At 32.8% G+C, this 17425-nt stretch overlaps 1 protein-coding gene across 1 annotated transcript; it reads right to left on the reverse strand.

The window, feature by feature from the left end:
• Positions 1-15797: 15797 nt before the first annotated feature.
• LOC129913576 (uncharacterized) lies at positions 15798-16754 on the reverse strand. The gene has a single exon (XM_055992324.1). It carries the CDS (start codon positions 16752-16754, stop codon positions 15798-15800), a length of 957 nt encoding a protein of 318 aa, XP_055848299.1.
• Between the last annotated feature and the right edge of the window lie 671 nt (positions 16755-17425).

Here is a 17425-nt window from a genome sequence, read left to right on the forward strand (position 1 = left end):
TGAGTTAAGGAGTTTTTTCACTATAAAGTAAAAATAAGAGTTATTAGCTTTTAAATATAAAACGATGTTTTGGAAAAAGCTTGATAGTTTATTAACAATGACCCAAAGTATATGCAAAACTACGAATAATTCACGAAAAAGTCTCAAATAATACGCTGCGCCCCTTACAACTTATCGAATTAAAAGGCGACTTTAATTTCAAATTAAAGCTTATAATGTCTTTTTTTGAAAACCAGAGGTCTTCCAAGCCAAAAATTGGAAGTAAGGTCACGCAGCTTGTTTTAAGGTTAGGAGCGTTTTTCACTTAAAACGTTCAAGCAGGCTGGGGGGTGAAATGACAAGATGTGGCTTGGAAGACCTCTGGTTTTCAAAAAAAGACATTATTAGCTTTAATTTGAAATTAAATTCGCCTTTTAATTCGGTAAGTTGTAAGGGGCGCAGCGTATTATTTGAGACTTTTTCGTGAATTATTCGTAGTTTTGCATATACTTTGGGTAATTGTTAATAAACTATCAAGCTTTTTCCAAAACATCGTTTTATATTTAAATGCTAATAACTCTTATTTTTATTTTATAGTGAAAAAACTCCTTAACTCATAAACCAAAATACCAAAAAACAAGACTTTATGAAAAAACTCTCTTTTATCGCTTCTAACCTTAAAACGGGCTGCATGACAAAACTGCCAGACTTTCGCCCGGAAGACCTCTGAATTTTGATAGCTGACAATAGCACCTTTAATTTGACACCAATATTGTCTTTTAACTCTATGAGATGCACGATGCACTTTACCACGCCAATCGTGCCAGGATGCGAACGGGAAGACCTGTGGTTTTCGTAACTACTAATAGCCCTCTTTCACTTCCCATTTGAAATTTTCTTTAGCTCGATGAGTTGAGCGTTTCTGCAGTGGCCGCCCGGACTAACAGATTTCATTTAAATTTATGATAAATGATAGCAGTTATTGTAGCTTAAGAAATTTGAGAATTCAAAATCAAATTGAAATTATTACAATTTTTGTAATCTTTTAAAAGACAAGTATGTGTCATTATGGCAAACAAATTTTATATAAATCATAAACTCAGGTAATAAGACAAAATCCGATTGGCAAATTTAAATTATAATTTTAAAAAGAGTAATATTCTAAAGCGAATATCAGACGATTTGTGAATATAAGGCGTGTTTTTTCTACAACTCAGTAGCTATTAATTTTTTTATTTTATTTGAAAAACAATAAAAACAAATACTTACTTGTGTAATTTTTATTATTGTTTTGCGAATAAAATCAAAAATGAGTAGCAACTGAGTAATAGAAAAAACACGCCTATACACAAATTTGTGAATATACACAAATTTCATTTGTGTATTTTATTAAAAATTTCCTAATACATTCAAATAAAAATGTCATTAGTGTTTATGTTACTTGTGTATAAAATATAGAATTGATACACAAATCGTTTATGGATGGCATCTTATTTGTGGGTCAAATGATTTGCGCGGTTTTTTTTAAACAAAAATACACACTTTATTTGTGTAAACATAAATCGTCTGATATGTATTAGCTTAGTTCAAATCTATTTGTTTAAACATTAACTTCATCATTAATTTATTTTTCATTAACATTTTATATGAGGCTACTTATTTGTTAATTCTGATTTTTATTTATCAAATTATTGATAGTTTCCAGTCTTCTTTTGTATTCTATTATCTTTGCTAGTACCTACCTTTTTTATGCTGACACAAAAACCGTAATTCGTTCGATTCTTTATCGCACTCATTCTTTGTGCATTTCGCTGACTTACTTAAAGATAGCGCTGTTGCCATACCTAAATAATATTTTATTGTAAGGCTCAGCAATTATATACAGATTTAAAATAAAACCCTGATCAGCGACATCATCGAAGGAAATACCACGAAATTGCTTACGATATGAAACCACAAGTCAACGACATCGTTGAAGCTTATTTGACAAAAAAATATGGTGTCAGTTATTTATTTGAATTCAATGTTGGCTTTTATTTTCATTGGACACCAAATGTGTGTAATATATGTAGGTACTTTATTGTTGGTAACATGAGAACATGAGGAAAATCGGACAATGAACTTTATAAATTAAATGAATACAAAATATTTTTTTTTTCATAAAAAAATTGATTTTCCTAAAAAAAAAAAACAGTTTATTTGGCACAGTTTTTTGCAATTTCTGAATATTTTGTTTAGATTGAAATACTGTCTTTTGTTTATTTTCTCCTCATAAAACAAAAATTCGAAATGTTCTTCCGGCTCAAATTAAGATTTATGTGATGCTGACTAGAGTTTAGTTCTTTTTGTTTGTCTTTGAAATGGATTTCGAAACCAATAAATATTTGTTTATTGTATTCTCAATGTGCTAGTACTCAAGTACTCGTACTTCGATTGGTGATAAATTATGGTTCTTGTTGCGTTCATATAGTCTGTTTTTTTTTTTTCTAATCACTCGATATCCCGAATACGCAACTATCGAAAAGAGATAAATCAATTTCTGGACTAATGAAATATGATATTAGCATAAACAATTTGTTATCTATCATGAGAATCTTCGTTTGTGGTCTTTCACACAAAAATGCATGTTCTCATGTTCGCAATATTATCCTGTGTCATTGTTTTGTTTTTTGGTTGAAAATAGTTCGATTGTCTTTCCTTTGAAAATGTAACATTATGGCTCATAAGAAACTATATCATAATAGAACTATGTCATGTGTCTTGGAAACGATGAAAATTGTGAGTGGTCTTTAATTTAAGGGCACAACACTCCTCTTCCCTTGAAATATAAAAGGCGTACAAGGTGACAATTGAGTTCTTTCGGCTTAAAGTGCGGATTTCTGGATTTCAACTACTCTTACCACTCCATCTGCCCCGGGAAAGGTTTGTACAACTCTTCCTAATGGCCATTTCATGACAGGGCAGTTGTCTTCTTAGATGATGACTAAGGTTCCAGGAAGCAAATTTTCATGTTTGCGCTGCCATTTATGCCTTTGTTGAAGGTTATTGAGGTATTCAACGTTCCATCTTTTCCAAAATTCTTTTTTTATATTCGAAATGACCTTAAATATGTTTCGTTTCTGCCGTGCTTCAGATGGAAGAGCAGACGACGGAGAGTTGTCTTTTGAAAATAAAACAAAGTGTTTAGTTTAAAATGCTATTTTTTATTAAAGTAAAAGGCCCGCTGTCTCTATGCTTATGGCTGCAACCTTTACTCTACACTATGTTAGATCAACTCTGCCCTTCCTCGCATTTGGTTCCTCTTTTATATATTTTAGAATCTATCCTCCCTCTAAATACCATGCCCTACAATCCATATGTCATTTGACATAGTAAGAACTATGTCACTTAACAATGCGTTTTGTTTACCATAACCAGGCCACACATCATGATCTATATTTCATAATATTCATAATATACCAAATTGCACTGGTCATAGCAACATAAACAATGTGTCATATACTTCAATGAATTAATTCTGCTGATCGTATGGTGACCCACTCAAGTACTTCGGTGTGTGTCATAATCGATCGCAGTTTGCAGTTGGAAGGTGTCACATTACACAATGCACTTTGAAGAAGCGCATTGTTTTGTTTACGTTGTGTAGGCAAACCAATGTTCTATAATTAGTATTTGTTTTGTTTACATAATTATGACGAGTATGGATTATTATTCATGGTCAAGGTGTTTCTGGTTTCTGGGTGGTTTCATGCGCGTATGGATTATATGGAATGTATACAAAAAGAGGTTTTGTATGGGATTGAGGTTGGTTGGGACTTGGGACTGCGGGTCACAACATCCTCCCCCTCTTGAAAAAAGAAAATTCATGGCCTAACGAAAAAGGTTAGGAATTTTCGTAAAAAGAAACGCGTAGAGTTGAACCAAGTGCGGAGAGGTTAGAGCTGTAAAAAAATTAATTAACATTTGTATTAATGATTATGTATGTTTGTATGTGTGATACTTATTTTTAAATAGTGTGAACAATTTTATGCTTAGGTACTAAAATTACAATTCATAAATTTTTATATTTTTTTTTTTATGGTAGGTATAATTAACATGGAGTTTGCATTTTTTTTTTTTGTTTATACGACAGATATTTTTCAATGTTATTATTATTAAATTTTTTTTTTATACATTATGGATATCATTGTATCATCGAATTCGTACATGTAACTACATGTGTACATTTATTTATTATATTTTTTTTTTTATTTACATTTATTAAATGATATAGATATGTATTTTTTTTTTTATATGTCACTGAAATTTAATATATTTTGAATTTATTGATTCTTATGAGTAACTTACAATAAAAATTGGTTATTCATTGATATCTTAATTTTACAATGTTTTTATTTATTTAAAATTTTTTTATTGACTCAATGTGATAGGACAAAAATTGGCATTTCATTACTATTTGTATCTACTTGGACAATCTTACCCTTCTCTATGCTCTTATTTTTCGAATGTTTTAGTTTATATATTTGGTAACGCTTGTAACAAAGCGATATTAAAAGAATTATGAAAACTATATATATGACTATATAGTGATGAATATCATGTTTGTCTATTGTTAAAAAAGGAGTTCGTTCTTTTGCTTTTTGAAATTTAATGTTTTTGGATAGAAGTTTTAGTTCATCTCGACTAGAGTATTTGATGAATGTGACTTCTGGGATAGTTTCGTTTTTCAAGTAATTAACCTTTAGGTACTTCGGAAATATTCAAGGCAGGAATAAATGAATTATAAACATAAGTCAATTTCTCGTTTTTAGATCGTATAGTTGGAAATGTTCTCTGAACGGTAGAGGGATTTTAAATTCGTAAATAATTTTTTCTTTTCGAATTGTTGCACTCATGCTGCTTATTTCATAGAGAGGTAAAATATCGTTTGTATTGCCCAAGTACGGTAACTTCAGGTCACCAGGTAGTTCTTGTTTTATTTTTAACAAAACATTTTTAAGTTGTTCAGGTGTAATGATTGTCGGATGGGGTGTGCCGTTTTTTGCGTTTATTAACACGTCTAAGATGTCGGAAATGGTATGGGTAATGTTATAACAATTATAGAATCGTAAATTTGAATTTTGCCTATGGCGGGTTTTGAAAAATCATCTATTTTCTTAATTAAAGTTTGCTCATCTGTTGAGTCAATCAGTGGTAAAATTATAATTTTTAGGCTTGAATTTTTGTTTGTATAAATGGATTGAAATTTTTCAATAACGTTGTATTTGGGTCTCGAGTCATTAATAGCGACTGTATTACTTAGATTATTGTCTTCGTTCAGTTTTTGCTTTTGACCTCGAGTTACAACCATTATTGTATTTTCTCCATTTTCTTGTGAACCTATGTTTCTGCTTAAGGCATCTGCGTTTAAATTTATTTTACCCGGTTTATGTTTAATTAGATACTCGTATTCAGATAATAGAATTTTCCATCTTGCTAGTCTGGACATAGGATCCGTTCGTGCAAATAACCATTGTAAAGGTTTGTGGTCGGTACATATTATAAAAAGATTACCGTAAAGGTAGGGGCGAAATTGAGTTATGCCATAAACAATTGCGAGTAATTCTTTTTCAGTTGTATTGTATCTGACTTCTGCCTCATTCAACGTCCTACTTGCAAAACAAATCGGTTTGTCTTGTCCGATCTCACCTTGCGACAGAATAGCTCCTATTCCAACATCGCTAGCATCTGTGGTAACAATGAATTTCTCTTTAAAGTTAGGGTAAATTAAAATTGGAGGATTTATCAATTTATTTTTTAGAATTCTAAAAGCTTCATCGCAGAAGGCATCCCATTTAAAGAAAAAGTTTTTCTTTAACAACTTAGTTAGAGGTTTTGCTATAGTGGAAAAGTTTTCGATGAATTTCCTATAGTATCCTACAAAACCAAGAAATGATTTTATGCCTTTAACATTTTTAGGTGTTGGGTATGTTTTGACTGCTTTAATTTTTTCTGGATCAGGTTTTAGTCCCTCTTCAGAAATAAGGTGTCCTAGATACAACAGTTCATGCTTCAGAAAATGGCACTTTTCAGGCTGAAGTTTAAGCTTGTGCATACTTATTTGGTTAAGCACTTTTCTTAGTTTGGAGTTATGATCTTTAAGATCATATCCATAAAGAACTATATCATCCATGTAGACAAAACAGTCAAAACCTTGCAACCCAGTTAAAACGTTATTCATGAGACGTTGAAAGGTAGCAGGAGCATTTTTCAAACCAAATGGCATTCGATTATACTCGTAATGACCAAAGGGAGTGCTAAATGCGGTCTTGCATCGATCTTTCTCGTCCATTAGAATTTGATGAAATCCTTTAGCCAAATCTAAAGTGCTGAAATATTTTGATCTTCCTAATTGATCGAAGATGTCGCTTATATTTGGCAATGGATAAGCATCACCCATGGTTAGGTCATTCAGTGTCCTGAAATCTACAACCACCCTCCAACGTTTGCTTCCATCACTTCCAGCCTTTTTTGGAACGAGTAGCAAGGGTGAATTCCAGGGACTCGAGCTTGGGCGAACAATGTCGTCATCCAACATTTCTTGTACCTGTTTATGAATTTCTTCCTTTTGGCTTTCTGGAAGTCGATAAGGTTTGGTATAGAGAGGAGGTTTGAATTCGTCAGTGACAATCTTGTGTGTCATAGAATCCGTATGGGTGAGGTGATCTCCCTCAAGGTAGAAAAGATCGTTATATTCCCTAAAAATTTTTAAAATGGATTCTTTTTCCTCTTTATTGCAATGATCTAATACCAACATGGATTCTAACTTTTTCAGTCGTTTTTCGATTTTATTATTAAAATCTCTTGTATCAGACTCATCGTATTGATCAAGATTTTCATAATTTAGATTTAGGTTGTTGATTTTTATTACTTTTTCTGTTTCCAGAGTATTCATGGTAAGAACCTTGATTTTGTTCTTTGTAGGTCTTACTATTGACTCGCCTACATATACTCCTGGACAGATTTCTTTTTTTTTCTATAACGATATCTTTAATTTCGTTATTTCCTACGTCGAATGGAATTTCAACCATTTGATGACTTCTAGGTTTAAGAGTTATATAGAAATTGGAATAATTTTTTGATGTAGTCTTATGGATTGCTACTTCTTTATGAATAATTGCTTTAGTTTCCTTGCTCTTTTGGCTGTCGTTTTCTAAAGTCTTATTTTTATTCTTTGCTGCTTTAGTTTCTTTGCTCTTTTGGCTGTCGTTTTCTAAAGTCTTATTTTTATTCTTAGCTGCTTTAGTTTCTTTGCTCTTTCGGCTGTCGTTTTCTAAAGTCTTATTTCTATTTTCTTCTTTTATTGGAGATGGTGATGCTTCTCTGCTGCTTAAATCAGCATCCAATTTTTGCTTATTGGAATCTAGGTTGATGGAAGCTTTGGAGTGCGAAACAAAATAGTTCTCCTCTGCCTTTACATCCCTTTTTGAAACCAAATCATAGCCCGTAGACACCACCTCGAGAGGGGTAGCTTTTTGGATACCTTTTTCGGCTACAGAGTCGTCACTTAAACTCATCTCGTTGATTTGTAGAACTCTTTGTTTGTAATTCACCTTACATTTATATTTCTTAAGGAAATCATTTCCTAATATACCATCGTAAGATAGGTTGATTCTTTCCGTTAGGACATGGAAAGGGTGTTTAAGTGAGAGATTTTCTATCTCGTTAATTATTATTTTACCAGTTATCTCTCCAAGGGTGAAGATTGAATCACCTGAAATTGTTGATAGAGGTAGAGAGCAGGTATTGTTCAGGTTCGCGTTTGCCTTTGGTTTGTATTTAAACAAACTGATTTCGGCTCCTGTGTCGACTAGGAATGTGGAATATTTCTTGTCAGAGGGCTGAAACTGAATTCGTATGACAGGTTCGTTGAATTCTGGGCAAAGCGTAACTGTTATGCTTTTTGTTTTTATTGTTGCGGGTCGGCATTCTGATCTATCCGGGATGGATGACCCATCTCTTCCTCCCGAACATATGCGTTTCCCGAATTTTGGGGGTAAAAATCTTCACCAGAACTCCAATTCGTATGTCCTGGCCTAACATTGTATTGCCGGACATTCGTTGGATTTTGATTAGATCTATTGTGGGAGTTATCCCTAAATGGGTTTTGTGGATTTGGGTTAGCCTCTGACCGTTTAAGTCTGCAGTCAACTTCTCGATGGTTGGGTTTTTTACAATAACCACAGGTGAGACGCTGCACCTCTTTCTTTATGTGAATAGGGTTTGGTGAACTGTTTTTCCTATTTGGATTAGTGAAACAATTTTCACTAGAGTGACCAATCTTTTTACAGAATTGGCAAGTGGGGCGTGTCGAAGGTGTATAATTTGAATATTGATGAGTGTGGTTGGAACTGGTAGAAGGTCCTACTCGCTCTAAACGATTAGAGTGCTCTTCTGCATAAGCAATGGATTTTTTCAAATCTGTTTCGCCATGCGCTTGAACCATAAACCTTAAGTTTTGGTTTCTTATGCCATCCTCGAAAGTTTGGATAGCCAGTTTGTCATTTTCTTTAAAAAGAAAATCCCTAACGGCCTCTTCCGTGGAGCTGGAATAAGTTGCGGAGTTCAATGAATTTAGGAGTTGGCTTATGCGGTCGCCAAACTCTTTTATGGATTCTTTCACTCGTTGGCGAGCAGCCAAAAGCTCGTTCTGTGCAGAAGATCTTGACTTAACTACCGTATATTCCTTCTTAAGAATTGACTGTAAATCGTAAAAAACAAAGTGTTTAGTTTAAAATGCTATTTTTTATTAAAGTAAAAGGCCCGCTGTCTCTATGCTTATGGCTGCAACCTTTACTCTACACTATGTTAGATCAACTCTGCCCTTCCTCGCATTTGGTTCCTCTTTTATATATTTTAGAATCTATCCTCCCTCTAAATACCATGCCCTACAATCCATATATCATTTGACATAGTAAGAACTATGTCACTTAACAATGCGTTTTGTTTACCATAACCAGGCCACACATCATGATCTATATTTCATAATATTCATAATATACCAAATTCTACTTGTCATAGCAACATAAACAATGTGTCATATACTTCAATGCATTAATTCTGCTGATCGTATGGTGACCCACTCAAGTACTTTAGTGTGTGTCATAATCGATCGCAGTTTGCAGTTGGAAGGTGTCACATTACACAATGCACTTTGAAGAAGCGCATTGTTTTGTTTACGTTGTGTAGGCAAACCAATGTTCTATAATTAGTATTTGTTTTGTTTACATAATTATGACGAGTATGGATTATTATTCATGGTCAAGGTGTTTCTGGTTTCTGGGTGGTTTCATGCGCGTATGGATTATATGGAATGTATACAAAAAGAGGTTTTGTATGGGATTGATGTTGGTTGGGACTGCGGGTCACAACAAAATGTTGCAAATTGTTATTATGAATGAGTTTGGATTTTTTTCCTATCCTGACTATCGTGTTTTCATCCGAATGGATTCTTATGACGTCATATGGTCCATTCCATAGGGTCGAAAGCTTGTTCTGTCTAGTTTGATTTTTAACTAGAACTTTATCACCTACGTTAAATGTTTTAGATTTAGCATTTCTATCGTAAAGGGTTTTTGATTTTTCCTTTTTCTTTATTAGGATAGAGTTTGCTGCTTCATAACCGCATTGTAATCTAGCTTTGAGTTCATTGACGTAGTTGTCATAGTTATATGATATTTTTGGTTTTTGAGATAAAACACTTGAAATGATAGCAGCAAATCCGTACAGGAGTTCATAAGGCGAGAATCCAGTACTACTACCAGTATGACTTCGCTACAACGCTCCATTTGTTTGAGGATGGTAAGGCGATGTATTCAACTTTTTAATTTGCATCAGACTACACATCTCTTTGAAAAGATCACTTAGAAAATTTGTTCCTTGATCTGTCAGGAGAGAGTGGGGGATTCCGTGGCGACAAATTATAATTTCTACGAATGTTCTAGCTACAGCTGCGGCTTCGGCATTTTGTATTGGCATAGCCTCTGAGAATTTTGTCAAATCGTCCTGGAATGTAAAAAGCTATTTGTTTCCATCGTAGCTAACGGGAAGAGGTCCTACTATGTCTAGAGCGACTCTTTCAAATGGTCTAACACTAGTAGTAGTTATTTTCATTGGAAGTGTTGAATTTTTCCTACTTTTATTCCTTTGACATGATGTACATTTGCTAACATGATTTTGTACATCTGCTCTGATATTGGGCCAGAAGTACTTTGATTTTAGCCGGTTATATATTCTTGTAACACCTTTATGTCCTCCGGAAGGGGAATCATGGTACTCGGATAGAATTTTAGCTATTGTCTCTGAATCGTTTCATGTAATTCTTTCATCGATGTGTAAATACACATCTAATGTCATATCCCCGAAAACTTTACTTAATATGTTTTCGAATGTATGCTTAACTTGATTATCTGGTATAGGCAAAGAAACAGAAATAACTTTTCCCATATTAACTTGTGTTTTAACAAATTGAAGACTTTTTTCAGTAGTTTCTTCATCTTTTGTGGTTCGGAGTGGTATAGGTAAAGTTACTACAATTATGGAATCATAAATTTGTATTTTACCTATAGAGGGTTTTGAAAAGTGATCTATTTTTTTTTTTTTTTTAAGTTTGCTCATCTGGTGAGTCTATCAATGGTAAAATTATTATTTTCAGGCTTGAATTATTGTTTGTGTAAATGGATTTGAATTTTTCAATAATGTTGTATTTGGGTCTCGAGTCATTAGTAGGTACTGTATTACTTAGAATATTATCTTCGTTCAGTTTTTGCTTTTGACCTCGAGTTACAACCATTATTTTATTTTCTTGTGAACTATGTTTCGGCTTAAGGCATCTGCATTTAAATTTATTTTACCTGGTTTGTGTTTAATGAGATATTCATATTCAGATAACAAAATTTTCCATCTCGCTAATCTGGACATAGAATCTGTTCGAGCAAATAACCATTGTAAAGGCTTGTGGTCAGTACAAATTATAAAAGTATTACCGTAAAGGTAGGGGCGAAATTGTGTTATGCCATAAACGATTAAGAGCAATTCTTTTTCGGTTGTATTATATTTGACTTCCGCCTCATTCAATGTGCTACTTGCAAAACAAATCGTTTTATCTTGTCCTATGAAACCTTGCGGAAAAATAGCTCCTATTCCGACATCGCTAGCATCTGTGCTTTCAGTAAATTGTTCTTAAAATTGGGGTAAACTAAAACTGGAGGATATATCAGTTTGATTTTCAGAACTCTAAAAGCTTCATAGCAGAAGGCATCCCATTTAAAAAAGCAGTTTTTCTTTAGCAACTTTATAAGAGGTTTTGCTATTGTGGAAAAGTTTTCTATGAATTTCTTGTAATATCCAACAAAACCTAGAAAATTATTTTATATTTCTAACATTTATAGGAGTGAGGTATGTTTTGACGGCTTTAATTTTTTCTGAATCTAGTTTTAGTCCCTCTTCAGAAATAAGATGTCCCAGATACAAGAGTTCATGCTTAAGAAAATGGCACTTTTCTGGTTGGAGTTTAAGTTTATGAATACTTATTTTATTGAAAACTTTCCTTAGTTTGGAGTTAAGATCTTTAAGATCATAGAGAACTATGTCGTCCATGTAGATGAAGCAATCGAAACCTTGTAACCCAGTGAGAACATTGTTCATGAGACGTTGAAAGGTAGCAGGAGCATTTTTCAAACCAAATGGCATTCGATTATACTCGTAATGACCAAAGGGATTGCTAAATGTCGTCTCGCATCGATTTTTCTTGTCCATTAAGATTTGGTGAAATCCTTTAGCCAAATCGAAAGTGCTGAAATATTTAGATCTGCTCAATTGATCAAAGATGTCGCTTATATTTGGCAATAGATAAGCTTCAGTTTCCTAAAATCTACAACCACCCTCCAACGTTTGCTTCCATCACTTCCAGGCTTTTTTGGAACTAGTAGTAAATGTAAGTTCCAGGGTTCGAGCTTGGACGAACGATGTCGTCATCCTTCTTGCACCTGTTTATGGATTTCTTCCTTTTGGCTTTCTGTAAGTCCATAAGGTTTAATAAAGAAAGGAGGTTTGTACTAATCAGTGACAACTTTGTGTGTCATTAAATCCGTATGGGTGAGGTTATATTCCTTACAGATCTTAACAATAGATTCTTTTTTAATTTTTCCAATCGTTTTTTCGATTTTGTTATTAAAATCTCTTGTATCAGACTCATCGTGCTTATCTATGTTATCAAGTTTTAGGTTTAAGTTGTTGACTTTAATTATTTTTTTTCTGTTTCCAGTGTATTCATTGTGAGAACCTTGTTTTTTTTTCTTTGTAGGTCTTACTATTGACACGCCTACAGATTTTTTTTCAATCACAATGTCTTTTATTTTGTTGTTACCTACTTCGATAGGTACTTCGGCCATTTGTTGACTCCTAGGTGGAAGAGTTAAATAGACATTGTTATTAGAATAATTTTTCGATGTAGTCTTATGAATTGCTGCATCTTTATGAATAATTGCTTTAGTTTCCTTGCTTTTTTGGCTGTCGTTTTCTAATGTCCTACTTTTATTTTTTATTCGTAACTGCTTTAGTTTCCTTACTCTTTTGGCTGTAAAAATTGAATCACCCGAAATTGTTTCTTAATCATAACTGTTAACATTTATGTCATTAAATTCCTTTTTATACATGTTCTATGTTAATTTAATATCGAGTATTGAATCTTTTGGCGATCATAAATATGTACTTTAACAAAATACGTTACAACTTTATATACCTGTTATTTTCATGGTCCATCTTCTTACATTCTACCACATCTTTGTACCTTAAACTACTGTCATCAACAACTCTTCTTCCTGCTTGGAAAAAATAGCATTACTTTATCCAGGTTTTCAGGTCCTGATGCCCTTATTTCCTTTGATTTGTTGGAATATATCAAATTCCTGCTGCCTGAAATTTTATATTTGATCCTCCGGGATCACTTAAAAATTTTTGATTTGATTCAGATATTCTTGAAGCAGCATTGCCATATGCTTTCAACATTCCTTTGCTTTATTTCTTCTTGAAAATGTTCAAACTTGTCCATGATAAGAAATGCATACAGAAACCCGCAACTTAGTTGTTGTAGATTCTAGCCTTGCTTCATCTTCTTCATTAAAGTTTCAAAATTAAATTGTATTTTTTCAAATTGTTCCTTTGAATGATCATGTTGTTTCTTTAAAACGTTGGAAGTGACATCTTGAATTCAGAACATGTTCTTAAGTAGTTCCAAGTAATATGCCTCTTTTTTACTTTTTCTTCTAACATTGGAGCATGTTTAAGTTTTAACATATAGATGTCCAAATTTGTTCCTTCAGAAGGTTTTTTTGTGATACTTTGAACACTTAGCTGGGGCAATTTCATCCATATTTTTCATTCTCACACTCACTTTTTTACAATTAAGTCAATCATTTAGGGGTCACCATGAATAATTTCATCGATAAATCACTGCAAAATTAACAACAGCCGCTCAATTCAGTGGAACACCGTATTCTATTTGATCTGATCGTAAATCATGACAGTTATTACCGACGCCGATTTCAAGCCAGTACCTACAGCTTACAGTATCCTTCAAGTTCATGGTGCATTTCAAAATTATCGTTTTTATGCTCTGAATGCCATTTAAAACAAAAATATTTCTCTTCTTCAGTAGGCTTCGCGCCCTAAAGATGTATTGTCCTGGAGTAGTATAAATATCGGACTTGAGGAATAGAGCATTTGGGTAAAATGTATTTTGTTGTTGTAAATTGTGAATTTTGGTGTGAATTTAGTTTTCGTGACTGTGAATTGCGGTTAGTGATGTACCTACAAAATTTTTTTATGTTTTTAGCTTGAATATTGACGTGGAGGATGCGGTGTATGTACACTGTACAGTAGGATGCTAGAAAAAAGGGATTCTTGTATGGTTTGTAGGTAGATTTCATTAGAGTATGGGTATATGAGTTTTGTATGGTAATGAGATCATATTACATCAGTGGGAGTTCATTGACTTTAAGATGCATTGGTTGTTTGAAGGTTGATAGTAATTTATGAAAAACAATTTAAGAAATAATAGAAAGGAAACAAATATTTTATGTCGTTTATAATAATTGTGATTTATTAATCCATGAATTGTTAGTCGGTGGGAAGCCGAGCCATTTAACATATACATTGTCTCCATTACTTTTAAGTACTTTTTCCACGAGATAAATATGAGGGTATTTAGTCTTTTGTAATTCTTTTTCGTAAAAACATCCACTAATAGGTTGACCATTAAAATCTTCAAGGAGATATGTTGGCGGGTTGGTTAGGTTTACTTTTCTTATCATAAAAATTTCCGTTGTCCAATTTGGTGTGTAGCCTTTCTCGAAAACGTGTTTGAACTTGCTTATTCTAACATTGTCGCCAACTCTATATTTACCCTGTGGAGCGATTTTAATTCTATTATAAGCTGTAGATAAGAGTTTTTTAGAGTTTTCCTGATTCACATCGATTGGGCGCATTTTTATAGTTCTATGCATAGAGTGATTGTATTCTTTCAACAAATCATTAATAATGCACGTCCATTTGTAATTACCATTAAAACTAAATTCCTTCCACATTTTTTCCTTGATTGTGCGATTAAAGCGTTCAACAATTGATGCCTTAAGTGAGCTAAACGTAGAATAATGATTAATTTTATGTAATTTCATTAAATCATGAAATATCTTATTAAAAAATTCCTTTCCATCATCCGTTTGTAGGTTTTTAGGCTGTCGCGATGATTTATTGAAAATTAACTTCATTGCTTCTGCAACAGATGAAGCTGTCTTATTTTTTAAAGCAATTGCCCATGCATACTTCGAGAAAGTGTCAATGACCGTAATTAAATATTTGTAGCCATTATTTTCTTTGTGATAGGGTATCATTTCAACCAAATCAGCTTGCCAAAGGTCATCAAACCCCTTGATAATAACTCTTCGTCGGTTGAAATTCTTTCTTGCTGACCTATGAAGCTCTTCAACAACTTGTCGTTTACTCATTTTTCAAAAGAATGAAAGAAAACTCAATTTTTATGGTTTTATATGCGCACTTATATGTGGGCTTAATAACATTTATTTTAATCTATGGTACAGTAACATTAGTTTTCTTAATCTTATTAAACGGGTTTCAATCAAACAACATCCACAAGTATCTGGTCCCACCTTACATGTATTTGAAGACCACGAACAGTTTGTAAAGTGACACCCAAACTTAGATTTTACTCGATCAACATTTTTATAATTACTAAAAAATGAAATATTTCTCAGAAACTCTTCATGATGTTCTTCAAGCAAATATTGTTTATGAAGCCTTAAAAAAGTCAAAATTTCATCTAAAATTAATGATATATTGATATTAGACATGATTATGGTATCGCTTTGGTTTACAAATAAAAACTGAATGTATAATTTGTTAGTTATTCTGTCTTATATGAATAATAATTTGATTCCGCTTCTTGATTCCCTTTAATTTTTCCTATCTCAAGTAGAAAATACTCTCGAAGATCATTCAACAGACGGATTGTATTGAAAATATGTAGATCAATGTACTCTTTTAATATTTGTTCCTTATTTTTTATTTCATCATCTATGTATGCTTTGTTTGCTGCTTGATGAGGCATTGTTGGACTTCCGATATTATGCAGACATTTTCCTTCAATATCAAAATCACCATTCTCAGTTTGCTTAAATCCATCACCAGGAGGACCTTGAGGACCAACGATTGTTCTTTGAAATTTGCTGGAGCTTCTTCCGAACTTGTCAACACTCATTTTGCTAATAAATTATATTTTGTTCTCGCAACTCTTCCACGATTGAATTTATTTCATTTTTATGATTGTTATGCCCCGAAGTTTCAGATGCGATTAAAAGTCTCAACCTATCTACAAGCTCATTTGGGTTATCCCAATATACATAATCAATAGGATTAGCTGAATAGATCATTGTAGGAGAACTATCCATATCCATGTATGCATTTCCAACTTTTGTTTGTTTACTTTTTGTTATACTCTGAATCAAAGGTTTAATAATTTTTTTATATTTTTGTCCTCTATTACCTTTAACCTGTGAATTTATATCATGATTTCTCAAATGAGCGCATGTTTTTTGTAATATTTTTTGATACTGCTTTAAATCTTCAGTATTATAAATACTCTTTCGGGGATTTTTGCTCAATACTAGTTCAAGAAGACCCTCAGTTCCATAGAAAATTTCTTCATCAATTATAATATTGTTTTCATCGTTTATTTTAAAGTTTGATCTTCCCAATTTGTTTGAATTCGATTCAGCATCAAAGTACGGACCATAGATTTTATCATGAAGTGAATTTGAAATCAACGATCTGTTGATCGGAGTACTTTCATTAAAGCTATTTGAAGGTGTTTTAAATGATGTGTCTTCATCAACTGTCATCGAATTCGATAAAGGTAAATTCAAATCTCCTTCTGAAGAATTATTTTCATATTCAATTGCTTCAGCTTCTTCTGTTGGGGGACTTTTAAATTGAAGACGACGCTTAACAGCGGATGATTTTATTTCTTTTAACTCGCGATTCTTGGTTTCACTATTTTCAAAATTTTTAACGATTTTACGTAAGGGTTCAACAATTGGTTTATACGTGTTTTCAGTTTCTAAGTCCTTTATGTATTTTCCAGTTTTGAGAAGCATATACTTTTTCTTCAAAGCCTCCTTTGTTTTTATAAGATTTTTCAGTGTTTTTATATTCATATCCATAGCTATTTAGAGTGTTAGATTACTTCTAATAGGATCTGAAGAATAGGTAGTCCAATACAGGGCGGTTCAATACAGGTCTGTTCAATACAGGGCTATTCAATACAGGGCTGTTCAATACAGGGCTGTTCAATACAGGGCTGTTCAATACAGGGGCTGTTCAATACAAGGCAGTATAATACAGGGCTGTTCAATACAGGGGCTGTTCAATACAAGGCAGTATAATACAGGTAATATTAAGATAGGTGTATTAATATGAAAAGCAGTTTCATGACTGTATCAATTTATAAAATAACTGTTTCTTTAAAAGATTTTTTATACCGTCCATTTTTAACGCAACTATCTTTATCAATAACTAAAAACCCATACAATTCTTTCCAGCATTCTGAACACAACTCTTTAAACTGTTTGAACGTCATATCTGAATTAATATGATCATTAAAAATATGTTTCAAATTAAGATCATCTTGCTTGAAAAGAATTATATAGTTAGCGTTATCTCGAATCAAATGTTTTGGAATGTGTGTATATGATTGGCATAAGTAGAAGCTATCTACACCGCTATGTCGACCCATACAAAAGTAGTCTCTTATGGTATTTTGTTTTTCACAAGCTACATCGTCAAATATGAAAACTGAATTGGGTTTAGCCTTAGAAGGCAACATAACTTCACA

This window comes from Episyrphus balteatus, chromosome 3, assembly GCF_945859705.1.
Source record: "Episyrphus balteatus chromosome 3, idEpiBalt1.1, whole genome shotgun sequence".
NCBI lineage: Eukaryota > Metazoa > Arthropoda > Insecta > Diptera > Syrphidae > Episyrphus > Episyrphus balteatus.